Raw genomic sequence first — 21,928 nt, forward strand, 5'->3', positions numbered from 1 at the left:
GAATCGGTATGTGCAAAGTTGAGATTTAGGATCACTAGGATCAGTGAGCCACAAAAACCGGGTAACATCCCTGTCTTTTTCTTGTAGTCCCACATGTAGGAAAGCTTTTTCTATGTCTGTGGTTACAGCGTACTTTTCCAATCGAAATCGCATCAATATAGACTTTAATTCATTCAGCACAGGTGCTGTAGACTCCAGGCAGTCGTTCAGGCTAGGTTGACTAGATGACTGTTTACAACTACAGTCATACACGATACGAATAGGAGTGGTAGATGATTCCTTTCGCACAGGGTGGTGGGGAATATAGTGGACTGCATTTGAAGTTTGTGCAACATCGTTAATCTTTTCTATAAATCCCCGTCTCTCTTGCTCTGATATAATTTCACCATATTTCTTTAGCATATCAGGTTCCTGGCTAAGTCTGCGAATCGTGCTCTCAGTTCTTTTCTTTGTGATGTTGTAATTTGTTGGAAGTGGGTCGTGGTCTAATTTCCATGGAAGGGCTGCAGTGTACTTGTCGTCTGTAAATTCAATTGACGTCTGCTGATACTGCGCCAAGTAATCCGTCTTCTCATGCTCGTCTTTGCACGGAGTGATACCTATGCTCTCGAGCGACCAGAAACGTTCTATAGCGTTTTCATCTCGTGCACGTGTGGTCATAACGTTAAATATGTGGTTCATCTTACTAGTAGTATTGTTGCAGTATGCATTCACAGGTCCCGACAAAAGATATCCGATCTTGGACTTCACTGCAGTTGGTCCACATCCGCGTATAATATGATCTTCAATGACGTCCCAGTAATGGTCAGCTCCTATCAGCAGAGAAATTGTAAATACCTCATCGCCGCTAACCGGATGTGCCAGGTTCAGTCCTCTCAGGTAAGGTAAATGGGACGCTGTGTTGTGTAGACTGGTACTAATAGGTACTGATATAGTAGGTACTATTAATACATGGATCGGTATTCTCTTTTTCTGGTTTGTAATGAGGTACACCGTTGCGGAATCAACATGTTTTAGTTGTTGTTCTTGGTTACCAAACGTTGCTAAGTGTAAGGTTTCTGTACCGGATGTGGATAGTTGCAATTCTTGTGCTAGCGTCTCGGTGATAAATGACTTCTGTGCTCCTTCGTCAAACAGGATATGAGTATCCCTTGTTATGTTACCGGAAGTCACCTTGCTAATGGCTGTTTTCAGTAAAACACCATGGGAAGTTTCTTGGGTAGATGAATGTAGAACTGCCGTTTCCGGTTTTGATGGCTGTACATCCGGAACATTCCCGCCACTGTTGTGTTCTTTACTCTTGTTGTTACATATGCTAGTATGATGTTTCTTTTTACAGACCAGACATATTCTTTGTGACGTGCAGTTTATGACCCGGTGTTTTCTTAAACAATTAAAGCACAATTGTTTTTCTTTCACTTTCTGCATTCTTAACAGCGTATCAGGAAACCTTGTACAGTCAATAGATTTATGTGATTCTTCACAGAATGCACAAATGATATCATTTGATTTATTTTTTCTGTTTGTATTGAAATCTATCTCTGTTTTGTCTTTATTTTGCTTTCTTCTTTGCTTTGATAACGCTCCAGTGTAAAAAGACGATGTCGGTATGAAATCGTTTATTTCCGGTGAATAGCTTTGAATTCCGACTTCAAGTATCCGGACTTCTTTCCTCAGGGCACTCCTAAGTTCTTCTAACTTCCAGTCATTGTCGCCGTGTTCTCGTGCAAGATTTTTTCTGACCTCTTGTGGCATTTTGTCTAAAATTATTGGCACTAACAGGCTTCCGTAACTTTCTTGATTCTGCCCCATTGATTCTAACCCTCGAATGTACGTTTCCATTTTGTCATGGAACGCTTGTAAACTGCTAAGCGTGTTAAATGGCGCCGGTAGTTGTATCAAGGCCTGCATGGTGGTATGTACAATCTTATGCTGTTGTCCGAACCTCTCTCTAAGTAAACTAATGGCTCTCAAATAATTGGAATTTGTTAAGGCAAAACCGTCTATAGTACGTGCTGCAACGCCCTCTAGCTGAGACTGTAAATATGTAAACTTCTGTACGTCTGTGAGATTGGTATTCAGGTGAATAGTTGATTCAAAGGAATCCCAGAAACCTTGCCATTTAAGAATATCACCGTTAAATTTTGGTAGAGACAACTTTGGCAGTCTATGAAATTGAAATGAATTGTTACTTACATTCTGACTGACGAAAGGATGTGCATTTACATTCAACTGTGCTTGTTGAAAACCGGAAGTGCTCTGTGACGATCTGTCAGTTGCGGACTGCGAAAATTCAGAGGAAAATGTCTGCTGCGACTCCACATGAAGAGTTGACTGACCATCAGTGGGGAAAAACTGCGGTTGTTGTACATCTGTACGAATCTGTTTATCTCTAAAGTCACTAAGGTGTCTCATTTTAAGGTCTAAGTCCAACATATACTTTTCGGTTTGTATAATTTCTTCGTTAATTTCTTCGCTGTCCGTAAGATTTTCAAATATTCCGTTGAAATCGATCAGTGAAATGTTCTCGGCGCTTTTGGCGTCTTCTATTCTCGCTAAATAATAGTCTATAACATTCTTCTGAGCATTTCTCTGTGCTATATGTTTCTGTAAATTCATCTTTGTTGTTTGGTCACGGCACCTGAAAAATGTGCATACGATAGTGGACTTTCTGTAAGATAGAGTACTACGCGTCTTAACAGTTCGATCCTTTATTCAATTCTGCATAAACAACTCAACAACATGACGTCAATATCTGACGTCCGACGTATACATAAATTGGCGGCAACGTTAACGTTATCACGACAACAACAAATCAAACTTAAGTCACTGTTCCTTTATATACACGCCCAAACTGTGTTTCACAATGGAACTGGTTCAACATTTACACATATACTCAAATTTATGCTATCATATCTCACAATCCCATCCTTTTCACTGACTAGAAACAGAAAAGCTATACATACCTTTTCTGACAACGAAGTGGCTCGTAAGGAAACAATTATATTATAGTGATAGTGTGCACGAAGGGAAATAACTAGATAAATTACATCTAGCTTTCTCATGTTTGGTATTTTTTGTTTTGAAAATCGATTTGCTAACAACAAAACTTATCTCTAAGTGACAGTCAATGTAGAACAGAGTTCCTGACTTGGCTAAACTGGCGTATGTATGTTAAAATGCAGTGGGTCCGATTAATTTCACAACTGCCTGTCCTAGTGTTGGTTCCTTTATCCTTTATATGTTATTATTTGAACATTTTAGAAATGGTCTTATCACTGGACAAATTGGACACATTCTGTGGCGATTGGATAAATGCCGACGAGTTTTGCAAGAATATTTTAAACAACAGTACGTGCAATAATGGCCAATGTGTGTGTGGAGCAGGGTACCAGGAAATTGATGACAAATGTGTTAAAGGTACGCTTATATAAATAATTCTGGGCCCAAGATGAAATGTGACGCTATGTCGATATATATAACGTCAATAGTACAAAGTACTCAATATTTGAGCCGTGCCATGGGAAAACCAACATAGTGGGTTTGCGACCAGCATGGATCCAGACCAGCCTGCGCATCCGCGCAGTCTGGTCAGGCTCCATGCTGTTCGCTTTTAAAGCCTATTGGAATTGGGAAACTGTTAGCGAACAGCATGGATCCTGACCAGACTGCGCGGATGCGCAGGCTGGTCTGGATCCATGCTGGTCGCAAAGCCACTATGTTGGTTTTCCCATGGCACGGCTCATTTATATTTTCTTTTTATTTCGCGGTAATGTAATTCTGCACGTTTGATAAACCGGAAGTCATGACATAACGCTATATACATTACTTTAAATAGTAACAAAAAAAGCCGTTACAAACGGTCATTACGGCCTCTGTTGACGAATCCATAATGGCGCAGTGCGCCTCACGCGCCATAATCATGATGGCCCCGGGTAACCGGAACGTCAGCGCATTCTGACGTTGACGTCATGAAGCATTATGGCGGTTGAAAGGGCGCTGAATCATTTTCAGATCGATTGTCAAATAGGCCTATTGATGGCATTGTTGATAAAAAAAGCAATACAAATAATGCTTTTAAGTTTTTGGAAAATATGTGAACTGAAAATACCAAGATAAATATGAAGCGAAGGTATATGATAAAAAGGTCAATAAACAACTGGTTGTGCCTTCTAGCCATAATGACACATCTAGTTTCATAATGGCCCTGGGGCTAAAGCCCTCGGGCAATTATGACACTAGTTGTGCCCATTATGGCAAGAAGGCACAACCAAGGCGTATATTAACCTCTTATTATCCGGATAAAGTAGGATAAAGTCTGGACCCAGAAAAGAAACTTGTGCAACATATAAATGACATCCCTTGTGAGCATTTATAAAATGACAACATTACTTACTTCCTTTCTATATCGTTATGTTGACACGTGAAATAATACCAAATAATGCAATCAAATCTGCTGGAAATTTACGGATCCCCTAAATCACGCGCAATATTATTTCAAAAATTATTTGAGCATATGGTAGACAATTTGTTGATTTATAATTGTGAACAGTTTCATTTATATCTACGTTGTAGAAAAATTCTGTTCGCAAAAAAGATCATCAGAATTGTGATTTTCCTATAGACTCTAATTATGCGAGGTTCAAATTTTTCAAACCATTGGAGTAAAAATATACCACACGGCCCTTTCGTTTTATTTGCCAAGTTTTTATCAGTATATTCTGAAGTAAAAAAAGAACAGGGTTTAATCATATCCTACCTATCTTGACGTGCAGAACTACCTTAAACTTGTTTCGTTTGAGTGTATTGATAAAAATCAGGCTTGTTTCATATTTCAACGAACCTTTAGCGGTATCGTTTCCGATTGGTACATATGAAATTGAGTTATTTCATTAATGTTTGTTCGAATTATGTAAATTAAATACATCTATAAATGTTGTTGTTTTTTTTGTTGTCGTTTTTTCCCATATCTCATACATAATTTTACATTGAACAACTTTGAGACTGTAATTTTTTATTTTCCTTTTCAGATGATAACTTTTGGACAAGAAAAAATGTTGATACAGGTATAATAGACTTGATTTTTTACCAACGTTTTAGAAATCAGATGCCGTCATTCTCGATTTAAGGGGCATGACTCAAAACACTTTTAATTTTTCTTTTTCGAAATTTGGAGAGTTCACACAGTACTAGTAATGAAAGATGATTCTGGAAAACGAAATATATTTATGGGAAGATTTGAGCTCAATAAATATTGATTTATGTTCTTTTTTATATTTTACATTTTAAAGACTTACTTTATAAACTAACAAACATTTTAAACAAATGATTTTGTAATTCACGCCTTTCAGACTCATTTACTTGTTTATACATATGGTAATAGTGCAGTCCTGTAACAATTTAAGCCATATGGTAACTTTCTAGTTTTAATATTATGGAGGAAGGCTACATGTGTCTCTCCACACAAATGGGGATCTGGGTAGAACACCAACCCTCTGTGAGCCAGCTGGATGGCTTTCTCACATGAATAGGAGAGCAGGTCTCAAACCTAACGTCAATGAGGTGCAAGCGATTCGATGCCAGTGAGCCATGGTGGTCACTAACTCCCTATACATAATTTCAGATAAAGAATACAAATCGAGGGGTGAATGCGAAAGAGTTCTATGTGTATATAAATAAAGAACTCTTAGACTTCTTTCTAGTTTACCGCTCGAAATATACTTAACAGCTGGTAACACAGATCTGTGGCCTTGTTTCAATGTTCGGTTGTTACCAATTTTGTGTTAATCTCATTCTCTATCGCATTTTAATTCCATTTCAGTGTGACATAACATTTGACTGCCATTTGCGTATTTAAATAAGTTTGAACAACTTACATGCGTTTGTAAAATGACAAGGTTCCCTTTCCGTTAAACTGGAAACTTTTGTTTATTCTATATATTAATTCAGTATTACTTAATTGCGGCAAAAGCTGGTTTTATCTGTCTCGCCGGTAGAATTATATTTTTTCATTTTTGCCAGATCAGTCTTTAGGTAAACATATTTGCTTTTTTGATACTTTTGCTAAAAAAAAAAAAACAACCCAAAACCCAAAACAAACAAAAAAGCAGAAAAATTACACAGTTAACAACCTGTATACTGTATTGCAAGATTATAGTTATGTTAGGGATGACTGTAGCATTTTTAAACCCAAACAGTACTATTTCTTTGATGGCATCAGAATTATACTTAACCTTTTTTATTTGCATTTTCAGAATATATTTTCACAGAAGAAACAGATGAGAACGTCTATGAAATGTCGCAAATGAATCATGAAAGCGAAACAGGTGGGTGGCAAGAGTAGCTGTTTAAAAAAAGTGTTTTTTTCTTAAAGTGTTTCGACCTTAATTATAGTAAAAAAAAAAAAAACACTTTCTGATGTGGATGCACAATTAATAGTTTGTAAGTATACTCAATATCACAATATGATTATAATTAATATACACTAGGCCGCACCCAATTTGCTCTTTTTGTATTTCTTGATTAAATCAAATTATTCACCTCCATTCGTTTAAAGTGTTGATGGATCTTGTTACAACCTGGTACAAAATTGATATTTATATACTTACTATGTTAAATATCACAGGAGTATATGAATTTATTTATTAAAATCATTTTGAATAACATGACAATGCTATATATTATCATTTTAGATCAGTACCTTGCAAGGTTCAGGCGAGAAGACGCAGGTAAATGAGTTTGTTGTTTTTTTCATTTCAGTTAAACCTTTTCTTTTTCATCATTAATGTTTTTCTAGTTATAGTTTGCTGGCTTACTTAACCCTTAACTTTTTTTTTTTTTTTTTTTAATGGGCATATATTTTATTCAAATCACATAAATATAATAACATACAAGCTCTATGGCTTTTGAAAAGACTACATTAACAATGTTTGTTATGGAACTACTTAAAATATCATAACTTACATACTACCTATTATTAATTTTTTTTATGTAAAGACAGCTAAGTTTCTATATGGACATCATTCTCCAATCATGGGCCATATTAATAAGTATTCTAATAGGTAATTAACCAAAAAAGGTACTGGCTGAACAGAGATCAATGCAAACACCATCAGACTGCACCATATTCTAAGGGGTATTAACCAAAAAAGGTACTGGCTGAATAGAGATCAATGCAAATAACCATCAGACTGCACCATATTCTAAGGGGTATTTACCAAAAAAGGTACTGGCTGAATAGAGATCAATGCAAATAACCATCAGACTGCACCATATTCTAAGGGGTATTAACCAAAAAAGGAACTGGCTGAACAGACATCAATGCAAATAACCATCAGACTGCACCATATTCTAAGGGGTATTAACCAAAAAAGGTACTGGCTGAATAGAGATCAATGCAAATAACCATCAGACTGCACCATATTCTAAGGGGTATTTACCAAAAAAGGTACTGGCTGAATAGAGATCAATGCAAATAACCATCAGACTGTACCATATTCTAAGGGGTATTAACCAAAAAAGGTACTGGCTGAATAGACATCAATGCAAATAACCATCAGACTGCACCATATTCTAAGGGTTATTAACCAAAAAAGGTACTGGCTGAATAGAGATCAATGCAAATAACCATCTGACTGCACCATATTCTAAGGGGTATTAACCAAAAAAGGTACTGGCTGAATAGACATCAATGCAAATAACCATCAGACTGCACCATATTCTAAGGGGTATTAACCAAAAAAGGTACTGGCTGAATAGAATAGAGTCTTGCAACAGACTCTCACTGATCCTGTCTCCTTTATAACATGTTTTTTATGTGGTTTTTTTTTTTCGCCCTTATATGTCTTCCTATATCATAAATTGACAGAAGTAGTGGTATCCTTTTACTGTTGTAGTGTACTGTCTTGTTTATGTGTGTATGTATGTATGTTGTCCATTCTTTTTTGTTAAAAAAATGGGTAGACATTTATTCATAAAAAGTTAACATTAAGATCTGTCAAAAGTAACATGGAAATTGCCTAGTTTGAAATGCTTTACTACTATCTCTTGGATAAAAGCAACTTTAATGTAAAACAGTTGTATCATTCGCCTTTCACCATTTATAACAAATTAATGTCTAATAGTAAAGAACTTATTTTATAATTTAGTATCTCCCTTACTGGTTGCTTGAAAATATATATTTTTGGTTTACATCTTAACCATTGCCTAGCTTGGCACGGTTGGTTTTACCTTTGCTGGCTGTGTAGAGCATTGTCGGACTGCATGGATGTGCAGGCTGATTGTGATCTACACTGGTTGTGGGTGTGGAGCCAACAGCGTCCAGCATGGTGCAACCTGATGGGCGTTTGCATTGATCTCTATTCAGCCAGTACCTTTTTTTTGGTAAATACCCCTTAGAATATTGTGCAGTCTGATGGTTATTTGCATTGATCTCTATTCACTTAACCCTTAACTTGCTGGACACGATTAATTCTGTCTTTGCGACCAGTGCAGATCATGATCAACCTGCACATCCTTGCAGTCTAATCATGATCTGCACAGTTTGCCATTCAGTCAGTATCATTTTGGTAAGCACCCCATTCAACAGTTACTGGTAATATCCAAATTGAAAGATGGACAAGTTCATTATAAAAATTTAGCAGGGTAAGGGTTAATATAATATTTGTTCTTACCTGTTCTGCAGTACAACTCTCGCAGAACATCATCCATTAAATTTTAATTTACCCTAAATGGACTGGTCTATCAGTCAGTTTGGGCAATACCATTTATTATTTTAGGGGGCGTTCATTGCCAGCAGCAGGCTAAAAGTTAGCATTCGTTTATCATATAAATGTTGTTGTCCTTAATCTTTTTTTTTTTGCCTCAATATGCCAAAGAGGGTTCATTTTATTGCCTCAATATGTATATTACAAAAGATGTTAGGCTTATACAAAATGCCAAAGAGGGTTCATTTTATTGCATCAATATGTATATTACAAAATATGTTAGGCATATACAAGATGCCAAAGAGGGTTGGTTTTATTGCCTCTATATGTTAGGCATATACAAGATGCCAAAGAGGGTTCATTTTATTGCCTCTATATATATATATATTACAACAGATGTTAGGCATATACAAAATGCAAAAGAGGGTTGGTTTTATTGCCTCTATATATAAGTAATACATATACAAGATGTCATAAAGAGTTCATCCACCAGTTCTTTGGTTAAAGTTACATCCATTTTCATCATTTAGTCACAAAACACATTAATTTATCTGTGAAATTTACCACAAAGGAAACTACAATGCCTAATCAGCAAATTATTGAAGAGTCCATCTTATACTTTATTCATCTTACTATTATCTTAAGATAAAACTGTTGTACGGAATTTCTAATGCATTCTATTTTCATGATTTGCTCTAATTTTGCCTATCCATTTATTTCAGTGATTGAAGGAACAGGGATGGGCCCTGAGACAGGTAATCAGCCGTATATAGTCGGTTTCAAAATGTCCTTTGCATGCACGTTTTTGCACAGTTCACAAAATTCCAGAACGTTCAAACTACACAATGTATATATTCTGTAACAACAAACGCTTGCAAATCTTTTATAATACATCCGAACTTTGGCCGCTCGAACTCCATGGGACCAATACAATTTGTTCGAGTTATTGGTTATTCGAGCCATAAAAACATAAAAATTTACCTGGGACCCAGGCATGAGCTCGAGCGAAAGCTGGCATTCGAATCATCCGAGTTCGAACGAACAGTTCGACTGTATATAGGCTTCGAGCTATCCGGTCGCTCTGTAATATACCTACAATTTCTTGTGTACAAGTCGCTTTGAATCCGACAATTTGTATATTTAAACTTATTTATTTTCATACATTTTCTTTAATAGTACACTGATAAAAGAATACAATGTATTTCACTCCATGTTTTAATTGTTGCAAAATATCGCCCAACATATTGATTTGTGTGATGGAAAGAGCTACGCCCATAAGCATGGTAATTAAAATTGACTGTGGAACATTTGTTTTGAGATTTACAGCAGGCCTTTGGCTATATACTACGGGCTATTGTATTACGTTTGCGTATAGTTTAGTTTATACCTTTTCAAATTAGGAAAATCGAAAGAAAATGTTATTAAAGTTTATTGGAGTTGTTTGTTTTTTTCAGCGTTTCTTTTCGCAAGCGGTGATCAAGAAGGAGATAGCAGATTGGCAGGAACTGACGACGGTTGCGTTAAGATAAAATTGGACGTCAAAGTCCCTTTCCGGGGAAAAAAGTTCAGAAAAATATATGTAAGAAATCAATTTACCAATGTTAAGATTTATCAAACAACCATGAACTGCCTTATGTCTGTTCAGCTCCTTCCTCAATCCCCGCGCACAAATAATAAATACATCGCTAAGCGATAAGCGAACATTCTATTTGGCAAGTAGCTAAAAGCAATCTGCAATTCTGAGGCCCTGAAAGACTTTTCACATTTAGAATATTTTTCACAGACTTTCTTGTTATTTTCTCTTTTTTATTTTTGGCTAAAAATGATGTTTACGACTATACAATGTATATCAATTTTATTTTATTATAGCAGGATATACATAGAAATTTAGTTTTATATTAATTACATATTAAATTTAAGGCGGAAAAAAACTTCGATTGACTTCGTTACGAGTATTTATGGTGACAAACGTTTACCCTTATGCGTGCCTCAAAATTGATTAATCAGCTATGTTGATAGTTGTTAGCACCCATAAACCTGTATTGGTGCTCAAACTAGTCTATTGTTTGTACCAAATATATATTTGTAAATTTCACTGTTTCAGGCAGTGTTATTATGACTGGTTGTAATATGCAATGGTGGTTTTTGTCTGAAACCACATCGAAACGCACCCAGTACATTCCATACCGAAGTGAAACTACAAAACTGCGTTTCGACTGCAAGGGCAAACGACTTGCCATTAAGTGATACAAACGTTATTGAAGAACCATAAACAAGTACTAAAATCGATCAATTCTTAAGCAGTAATATTATTATTTCAAGACATCACTGCTGGTTTAATACAAACAGATATATTACAGGTATGTGCGAATGGGATAATTTGTTTCAAAAAACCGTATCACAACCCCACACCACCAAGAAATAACGTGACAGAAGATTACTTGAGGAACAGATACTGTATTTGTCCATTCCATATGGATATTGACGTTACGTCAAGCGGCGACATCTATTATCAAGGATATGACCTCGCATCTGTTTCCGACACACACCCAAATGTTGTTATGGCAAGGCAGCTGGTTAACAACATATATAACTTGGATTTTTCCGATATGTTGTACATGTTAGTTGTGACATGGTGGATCGTTCCTCGGTCTGGTGGACTATCAAGCGAGGTTAGTAGTGCTTTAAAGACCGTGTCACTTTTATGATAACAGAAAATTTAACAGACGAAGGTGTCGTGATTAAATTTTCTCAAAAGCAGATACATCATATTAAAATGTATCTTGTGAATTCCATTTTGCCAAAAATAGGCCTATCTAAGCTACTAAAAAATGAAAAAGGTAAATGCATTTAAAACTACCTTAAACCCCGTCTCGGTAGCATTTGGAAATATCGGTCATGACGTCTGCTTCTATAGAATGTCTATGTTTTGAAGGAGTAAATCACGTAGTGTTACGATAACTATAGGTCAAAAGCTAGTGAATTAAGCCTATAAAGGAATTGAATACTTCTGGACTGGACATTTAAGATGTACAGCCAAATATTATCGTGTGTACGATGCTATTCCTTGATTTCGTAAATCTTAAGTCTTGACTTACAGATTAGGACATGTTTTATTTCGTAAGTTTTGCCTTACGTACCACCCACGTTGACAAGCAACAAATTGGTAAATAATTAGTTGATAAGAGGCAAGTGAGTGAATTCCAGAAACAATTGCTCAAAAAATAAACACAAATCTGAATATAAAATGGCTTCCAATGCATAATTGAAAAAGAATGTCACTGAAAAGTTAAATGATTTGAGCCGCGCCATGAGAAAAACAACATACAGTAGTGCATTTCCGACCAGCATCCATTAAAGTATATCGGGTGGGATGCCAATTTCAATGGCCTCCGCAAAAGCAATGATCGACTCCTAGATATGTTTAGTTTTTCAAACTGAAGTCGGAGGATTGGTCATTATTGAAATCATGACAAATGAATGCTATCGGAACCAGGAGAAATTAAATTTATTACATCGAAATCAGAGATTTGATTTGTTTTCTTCCACTGTTCGTCGTTGTCGTGGTCCTGTCACCCTGTTATTATGCCTTCATTCATGAAACTTGTATGACATGTAGGCCTACGTATGTTTCCATGAAATTTTGTTAAAGTTAAGGTTTAGCTGTATATCACAAAACAACAGAAATTATTTGTAAATGAATAACATCTTGACCAAAAAAAATTCTGTCCCATTTGAAATATTCTAAAGGAGTTGTCCCCCTTTACAAAAGAATGCCATTTGTAAAGAAATAAATGTAAACAAGTTTTACCTAGTTATGTTAAGTTTAAACACTTGTGTTAAAACAAATGCATTAAAACGAAGACATGTAACAGCTTTTTAAAATGGTGAGTTAAAGGCGATGAACTGTCCAGAAGGGTTCACAATTCCGAGAATACTCATCTTGAGGTTTGGAGTTCAACGGAGAAGAAGAAGGGGCCGTCCAGAAGTGCAGCCCCTTCATGCAGTCCCTTTCCACGGGGCATTGACAAGCCTATCTTAATATATCAAATATTTCCTGCGTATTACCACCACACAACATATCTGATGAACATGAATAAGTTTCCTAAGCATCTGGTATCATTTTGAAAATATGATCAGCCGGTTCAGTAGCTAAAAATATTCAGCTCAGAGATGTCTATAAATATGCTGTTATGGATCTCTGAGCTGAAACGAATCCCGTTCTGAAAGCTAACCAGGAATCGTGCCAGAAGTCTGTCACGCTATAATTTTATCAAATGAAATGCAATGAACTCGCCTTTTATTTTAAAATGTTTCTAATTAATTTTTCTTTTGATCTGGTATAAAATAATCCATGCAACATAATTTGAACACAAGTTATACAATCTGACTAAAGTACATCTCCTATTACGCTACGCATAGGATCTGAAAACGACCTATTCATTGCCTCGTTCTGACGGCCCTTTCACTAGCCAATCAGAGCCTAGCTTACAACATTTTGCAAATCTACCTCTAGCATTGACTTTTGATATTTACAATTCTTATGTCGTAATTTATCAGATAGCCGGTTAGCTCAGTCGGTAGGCCACTTGCTTTGTAAGCGAGGGGTCCCGGGTTCGAGTCCTGGAATAACTGCATATTTTTCTTACTCTTTGAAATTAGAACAAGTCGCCTGATTGGATAACATAAAAATAGCAATAATGGAAATCCAAAATATACAGAAGACGAATGTGAATGGGTCGTTCTCAGATCTTCGTTTAGAAGATCAAGTACTTTAGTCAGATTGACAAGTTATACACACAAGTTTCAAATTGGTACCCCTGTCTGCAATATTGTGTCCGCCATTGCAGTTGTCACCTGATCAGGGTACTCTTCATACATACTTTCACACTTTTTACTCTTTCCTAATTTCTCTTAGCACATTTAACCTGGCAATTAACTTCAGTTAGTTGAAGATGGCCAGTAAACTGGAAGAAGAAGAAGAAATACCCTAATATTGCTACCAGGCTATATAGACAAGCTTATACACTGTCGCTGAGTGGCATGCACATGCTTTTTAATTTCTGACTTTTACAGTTTGACCGACACAAGATAAAACAAACTGTATACGTCGGATTAGTTTGACTAATTATCAGGCCTAATTATACTCAGGATTCCAAATTTCTCCTCATTGTTTACATACAGTGACATTGTTCCGGTCAATTTCACAGGCACTTGGGGATCAGCACCCCTCCCCACTCCTAGGCCGCCCCTGACAACCCTCAATCTATATATTTTCATTTTTTTAGCAAACTGAGCACATGTGTCGATCATACAACAACTTCTGTTACCATTTCAACATGTTTAAAAAATTCCCATAATATGTTATCAATGCTCAAAAAACTATAGTTATGCAGTACAGTTATGCATACATGTTTGTTTTACACATATGTATAATTGGTCCTCTGTTCTGTGTTGTTGATACCTGTGCATGTCAGCTGGGCACCACGGACAAATCTAACGGAAAGTTGATGTTGCCAGTGCAAAATCACTGGCATGAGATGAAAATAATGAAGAAACTTGCTGGTATTAGGCCATGACAGGTAATGATATATATATATATATATGGATGGAAAGATTTTTGCGGCGGGCCGCTTGCGGCCTCTGCCGCTTAGTTAACACTCACAGTTTCAAAGTGTGTCATCGCGCGGAAGATCGAAAATTGGAGACAATCCGAATAACACATCAAATTGAAGCGTAATAATTCTTGTAAAACGGATAGTTTAATGAGAAGAAGGGTTAGTGGTTACTGCGTGATGATTTATAAAGTATTTATGTCTTGTATGGTAAACCTATTTTATACAGTAATAAACCCGTCAAACTAGTTCAATAATAGAACTATTTGACTTCGCGGAATGTCATTGGACAAAACCAAACAACACACTGAGACAAAATAGTCCAAATTTTCATTGTTATTACACTGTAAAAATGCATTTGATGAAGTTTGTGTATTATCCTACTTTCGTGCATTTTAATAAGAATAAAGAAGAAAATCTAGGCGAATGATATTTTTTGTTTTAATAGGTATTACCGGACTTCTTTAATTATTGTTGTTTATGACGCCATCTTGTTTTTGTGAATGAAACAACAACAACAACTTTTAAAGGACATATCTGTTTATGCGGTGATTTTTTTATTGAAATGAGCTTTTAATAGGAACGTGAGACCGTGTCAAGGTGTCACTAATATATAGCGTATGCCTGCCGTATTTGCAATTACCACAAAATAGTTTTTACAACGGAAACGTTCGAAGAAGCGGAAAATGACTCATCGATAGCATTATAGATTTCTGCACTAACAGTTTAAAAAAAGTCTCAAATCAAGGAATATTGCATTTGGAATGGAATGTTATTGAGGAAAAGGTTATCTATTTTTCTATCAAGCAGCGTTATGGCTTGTGTATAGATTTAAATCGGGCCTTACGTTTGCTTGGTAAGAATGGGTATTCCAAATTGCAACTAGCAGAACTTCGGATACTTCACAAGTTTGGCATCAAATTAAAAGAAGATTTCTACGTCATTCATGTTCAGCAGGACACAGATTGACAGAAGGTTGTTAGCCATTGATTTTTTTGCTTTTATTTGTAGATATTTGGGATTTTTTGTCAGAGCTATTTTATGAAGGTTAATAATTTGTAGGGTGTATTGATTTTTAGCAAAGAAGTATAACTATAAATATAGCAATGCAAACTCCGCTAGGTGGCGCTGGCGTAGTGTTTTTCCCGTACTATTTTTGGCTGACCTCATTTTTGGTATCATTTCTTACGGTCGATTTCGCTTATAAAACATGCAAAAAGCTGGGAACCACAGTGCCATATATGGAGAAAAAAGAAGTCCGCAGCGGGAAATGGTACCTCTTTGTAAATTATTGCGCAAAAACATAAACAAATCATTATATAAAGTTTTCATCAAGTCGGAAATTCGTGAAAACGGTGCCTTTTGCGGAAATTTCTGGCTTTAGGAGGTATATCGATCATTGTTCTACTTAAAAAAACATAGTTTCCCAACGGAAACCACCGTAAAAGAGTAGTATTTTGTCATTTTCTGAAGCCTGTGCAGATAGCCACGAACGGCAACTCTTCATGTTCCGAACGTAAAACGCGCACCTGCTACTGACACCGGTACGAATAATTTCATAACATTGAATCGAGTTTGCAGTATTTTATACCATTGAGAATTAGTTGTAAGTGTTTTTACTGGAGTTGTAAATGCAAGTGTACATAAATTACACAATGCAAATAGAAATTAACAAAGTAAACGAGAGAATGCAACAAAATCACGGGTAGAAATTGTCGAGTTGTTTCGTCACCATAAACTTTCGTTCCAGTTATGTAACAACTACGCCGTAGTAAATATTTACGGTTTTTACAGCTTTCATGTAGAGTAGAAGCCCGGAACATCATTAGATATTAAGCGTTGTCGCTTCTTAGGCCCATTTGTATTTGTTTTCCCAATTTGGTACTAAATTATTTTAATTATGGTTATTATGAGTTATCTTTATATTTATTCTATTCCATTTAATTGTCATAATATTGGTATGTACATTCTGACATATATTATATTACTACTATTTACAGTTAAAATTCCTTATAATGGTGTGTTCTTAAAAAGATAAAAAGTCACAGCTATTTAGCACAGTCTATACAATATATACTTGTGTATGTACTATCAATTGCGTATTTGGGCACAGTATGATCTATCCATTGCTTGAATTAGACTGCGTTACATTTATATAGTAAAAACAAGTTATTTTGGTGTTTGTTTTTTGTTGTTGTTTTTTTTAAAATAACATAATTTATCTTCACAGTCATATAGTCTAGATTTTACAAGTTAAGACCATAGCACCTATGCTTGGGTTCAGACTGGCCTGACATTTAAAAATATCTATCAATAAAATTTCTAAAAGGAACATTGTTCCCTAGCACAGTCTTATCACCCTTTATGTCAATATACAGAACTTTTACTGAAAGGGGCTGTAGCACTTAGCTATGAATTTTGACCGCCCTGACCAGTGCTTATTTAGCCTTGATTTGAATTTGAAACTGTTGAGAGTTGGAGCTTCAATTGTACTGGAGGGGAGTGCATTCCATGTGTCAATTACTCTGTGACTGAAAGTATTTTTTCTTGTGTTAGAATTGGCTCTAGGCTTGAATAATTTCTGTGTGTTCCCCCTTGTATTAGTATTAGTAAGTTCTAACAGTTAGCAAGTTTGTGGGAGTTTTATCTAATTCATTCTAGCTTAAACAGTAATAACAACGCATAATACATGGAAGACTATTTAAAATGTTAAATACATCATGTTTTTTACATTTAATTTTACCTTTTTCAGTGACAATAAATTGAAAAAAATGTTGTTCCCAATCCACACCCCGTCCCAGTCTCATAACCTCTCACTTCAGTGACTGCATGACTGTCTGGTATGTGTTTAATCATGAATCTAGCATGACCCAGTAATGAAGCCATTTGTGAAATTTACTGAATGTTATGACAAAATAATAAGGTTCCATTAATGTCAAATTGTTAAAATCTTTATCGACTGTTGAAAGGAAAAATGTATTAAGAAATGCTAGAATCAAAATATAGCATGACATAAAGCCATATTAGAATAATCAGTAATACATAATTTAAGTCATTACATTTTCAGCGCTGTTCAACTTGTTCTAGTTGAGTTTTTAATACAATCATTTTTGTTCATGTTACAAAGCATGCATTTTCCATCAGTTCCAGTTAAAACAATTCTTACAGTCAAACTGTGCTAAATACCACCCCAGAACAATAGCATCTTTCCAGAAAGACCACTCTGAAAGTCTCCCTGAATATTACTCTTCAGTAAGTTATACTGCATACACAATATATACAACAGCCTGGCTCTTTTAGTAGTTCACAGGGTGGTCTTTAAAGACAGATTTGACTGTAAATACATTGGATAAGATTATAATTTTCTCAAGAGTTACTAAATTAACCCCTCTATTGAAAACTGGACTTAAAAACTTAGTTTTGGCTGTGATCGTTTCATCAGATTTTCACACATAACAAAACACCATAATTTTATATAATTTCCTATGATATTTATTGATAATGCAGCAAATAAAACCTGATCTTAGACAATATTCCAATGAAAACAACATTCAATAGTTAGTGATAGAGTAACTTTTTTTGGGATTTACTTGAATATTTGTGGCCTACTGAAACACGTTGTCTGATACACTATATTTGTGACCAGAATACGACCAAGGAATAACAGAAAAGGCCTAGGTATATAGACTTTTGGTGCTCTCTTATACTATATATACTACTGGGGTCAAGTATGATTGTTTTTGTGTCAGATTTTTATATAAATGTCATTGTTTTGGAATCAGGTTGTTTTTCGGGCTAAATTTTTGAAAAACGGCTTTATGAGCCTTAAAACGCCCATATTTGCATGTATATATTTTTTCTAAGTATTGTGGTAACTTTTTTTTTTCACTTCCATGTTGTTCTGGGGTACAAACTCTTATGAAAAAATGACATTTTAAGCGTAAAAGTCTGATTTATAAAAATCTCATTGCATTGCTAATAAATATACAGAATCACAACTGGAGATCATCTCCCGCAGGCACATATCCCCGCGATAACAGGTGTTATCATCTTGAAGGGTTAATGCAGACTTGATCACTCCTGATCAAATTGATAGACGCTTATTAATTTAAAACTGGTGATACATGTACGGCCGTCACCTAATAAACCGAATCGGGTCCAATTTTCAAACGAGCACTGTTGATTTCTCAGACTTCCAATCATAAACTCATTTCTTCCCTGTGATCTTGTAGAAAATACTAACAACATTAAAAAAAAACACCATTAACATTATAAACAAACAATCTTAAAATAGAAAGTTTTTTCACGATACAAATTTTTATCCTTCTGCTTTCTGTTTCATACACTGGTAACGGCTGACCGAATCGGGTCCAATTTTCAAAAGACCACTTCTGAATTTCCAGACTTCCAATCATAATTTATTCCTTCCTTCCCTGTGTAAAAAATACTAACAACAATATATATATATATATAGACAACAGGGCTCCGGAAATTTTGATAACTCAGTCGGTCCAAAACGAAAATCCTGACATCGGCGCTACCCCCCACTGCATTCCCAATATTACATATTTTGTAAAACGTGATAGAGTAAAGATATAATCATGTCATGCATTAAAACTGAGTTACCGGTCACCGCGTGTTTCCATACAATGAAGACAGTTATTCAGTGTTATGTGTGATTGTTACTTTGTTTAAATTTCGATTTTTTTCCGAGAAAATACTTGTAAGGATAAAATTACCGAGGCATTGACACCGTGTGCGTAACTAGTCTAAAAGCCAACGCACGTGACCGGTACCGTATACACGGCAGATACTTTGTGATGTTTCCTCATTCTTTGACGGAATTCTATAAAATACAATTATATGACACATATTCTCTGCTAAACAGTCTTGGTATTTTAAGAATACTCTGCCGCGGACCGAATGTGTACGTTATATGAACGCTGAGATCGAATTTCCCGCATGTATAGTACCGAAAGGTCACGCGTGTTGGCCACGGATATTTCATTTCACTTATGTTGTACTTCAATAAGCAGCTACATTTTAAAAGTTATATGTTCTCTTCTGATGTAAACAAAATTTAATTTTGAAACGTTTTTTAAAAGACCGATTTGATAAACAGCACCACTCCGGTTTTCTTTATCATGAACGTGTTTGCCAGTCCATTTTTTTTTCTTTTTCTTTTTTGCACCGTCGGGTTGCAAAGACGATTTTCTGCACTTGTTTCAACTGGAGTCCCAACAAATGAATCTTGTAATTTTTTCAAATCAAGTAATTATAAAAAATACTTTGATTGGTTTTCCGTGTGATGTCTCATTAAATCAAAGACCTATAATGTACAATTATAGCTTTTTGATTAAATGCAGTGACCATTTGTTTTTTACCATGATGAAACATAGCCTTTTGAAATAAACCATCCGTCGGATTTTAAATAAAAGAAGTGGATCCCAGTCGAAATGATTTGGATCCAGTCAGACATATTTGGAAACCAGTCAAAAATGTTTAATACATTGCAGTCGGCTGTCTGCAAACATTAAAGGATGTGCCGCGCTAGTACTGATTGCGTCACGTGCTAATTACGGACCGATTATCAAAGTGACAGTCAGACTGTTTGACACGTTTATTGATTATCTGAGGGTGCGACCAACAATTTCCTGCTTGGCAGTAGATGGTGTATTGAGATATCAGACAGAAATTTATACTTTTCTCCATTTTTACGGGACCGATTTTTTTTTTGTTTTTTCACTTTATGAATCGGTCTGAAAAGTAAAAAATCGATCCAAAACCGACAAACCGGCAAATTTCCGAAGCCCTGATAGTCAACATTAAAAAACACCATTATCATTATAAACAAACAATCATGACAATCTAATAGAAAGTTTTTCATGACAAATTTTTATCCTTCAGTTGTATGGTAAAAAATTTCATACATTGGTAAAACGAGATCTCATTCAGTTACCACGTGATGTTTGTGAGATTAGCTCTATGTGCCTTTCAAGTTGTGGGTCTGTTTATTCTTATAGGCTTAGCGCTTTGTTTTTAGGCAATGATTAGGGGTCAAGACTCCAGTACCAGACATCTAGACAAGTTCCATTTATCTCTGGACAGATGAATTAAAAATAAAATAATAAACAATGTTTTCTTTAGTATTTAAGACATGGATTGTGCTCATGAATTGTTGAATTGGTTTAAATAATGGTGACAGTCATTAATTGCTGTTAAAATTTTCTATTCAATATGCCTCAGACCTTCGAGTGAGAGCAACATACATGTAATTATGATTATAAGATAAAAAAAATTAAATGAAGGCAACTTTAGGCTAGGCTTAATATACTCATTTGGTTTATTGGGATGACTTATTTTATGATATGATATTTTTTTATCCCTCTAAGCCTTACCCATATCAGCATTTTAATGTTAGGAAAACGAAGACATTAAAAAAATAAAAAAAATGTCATATATACTGGTCAGACTTACTGCTACAGTACATTAAACATTAATATATTCATGTTGAATTTAACTAATAATTTTAAATAACAGACATAAATCAATATAGACATAAATCTATATAATAAAATGTAAACAGGTGTGAGGAGATATTTACCCCGACACCTGTTTCAATACGCAGCGGACGTGAACAACACTAACTTGCAGAAAGAAAACACATATACATTAAGAAAATGTCAGTGATGCAATTTTATGCTTTAATGTCGACATAAATTCATTATCAGAGATGTAATCTATACAAATACATTGTACGTGTACCAGAAAACATTCACAACAGATTTCACTGGGGATTTCTTAAGTTTGGACGTGACGGGACAGCGACAGTCAGATTTATGTTATCACGCTGTCCCAAAACGTTCTGCTTTATGACAAGAAATCAGAACTTTTACCAGCAATTACCTTATACACAGTAATACAGTACATAATAAATTAATAGTACATGTACATGTTGTATATTGATGCCCGGACTAGGGGTGTAGCGATATGCTTAGTCTCACAATACAATACATATCATGTGACAAAATTAAAAAAAAAATAATGTTCCTTCTCTTGGAAAGTACTTGAAATTTTGCTTTAAAGTTAAAGAAATTGTAATAAATGATACATTTGTTTAGTTGCTATCTTCAACAGTGATTGTATGGAAGTTTTCATTCAATGTCGATCTCTACTTTCCACTGTATCGTAAAACAGACCTATGATACGATACGCCAGACTATATATAATGTATCGTGATACAGTGAATTTCGATATGTCGTTAATTACACCCTTAGCCCGGACCTCTAGACCTTAATGTCTTTATTGTGTGAAGTTGTGCATTTCCGTTTTGCTAAATGAACATGTACTATGATCCATAAGACATAACGTAATGAAAAACAAAAAACTTAAAATGTCATAAAAAATGATGTTTAAAGGTAATATTAAGCATGTTATACTAAGCTTACTTATAGAAGTAACACATACCTGGATACCAGCTGCTAGTTACTCTGGTTGTTGGGAAATTTTATATTAAATCAGACGATAAATAGAACAGTAGGTTTTTATAGTCCCCTACAGGTGGAACACCGGAGTGGATTATAGGAATGATGCCTATTAGAGCGCAAT

The 21,928-nt window shown here is 35.3% G+C and overlaps 1 protein-coding gene across 3 annotated transcripts in view; it reads left to right on the plus strand.

Annotated features, from left to right (window-relative positions):
* Positions 1 to 21,928, plus strand: part of LOC123559399 (fibrillin-1-like) — a 128,616-nt gene that overhangs the window by 40,161 nt on the left and 66,527 nt on the right. For 2 of the 3 annotated variants that reach the window (XM_053552727.1, XM_053552726.1), the window contains exons 3-9: positions 3,265 to 3,420; positions 5,031 to 5,066; positions 6,255 to 6,326; positions 6,693 to 6,728; positions 9,428 to 9,460; positions 10,160 to 10,284; positions 11,066 to 11,377. In XM_053552727.1, coding sequence (XP_053408702.1) covers positions 3,265 to 3,420; positions 5,031 to 5,066; positions 6,255 to 6,326; positions 6,693 to 6,728; positions 9,428 to 9,460; positions 10,160 to 10,284; positions 11,066 to 11,377 — 770 coding nt within the window. Of the gene's footprint in view, positions 1 to 3,264; positions 3,421 to 5,030; positions 5,067 to 6,254; positions 6,327 to 6,692; positions 6,729 to 9,427; positions 9,461 to 10,159; positions 10,285 to 11,065; positions 11,378 to 12,515; positions 12,593 to 21,928 lie in introns of those variants that run through there. The other variant, XM_053552729.1, reaches the window with a different exon arrangement.

The sequence above is a fragment of the Mercenaria mercenaria genome, chromosome 10, assembly GCF_021730395.1.
Source record: "Mercenaria mercenaria strain notata chromosome 10, MADL_Memer_1, whole genome shotgun sequence".
Taxonomy (NCBI): Eukaryota; Metazoa; Mollusca; class Bivalvia; order Venerida; family Veneridae; genus Mercenaria; species Mercenaria mercenaria.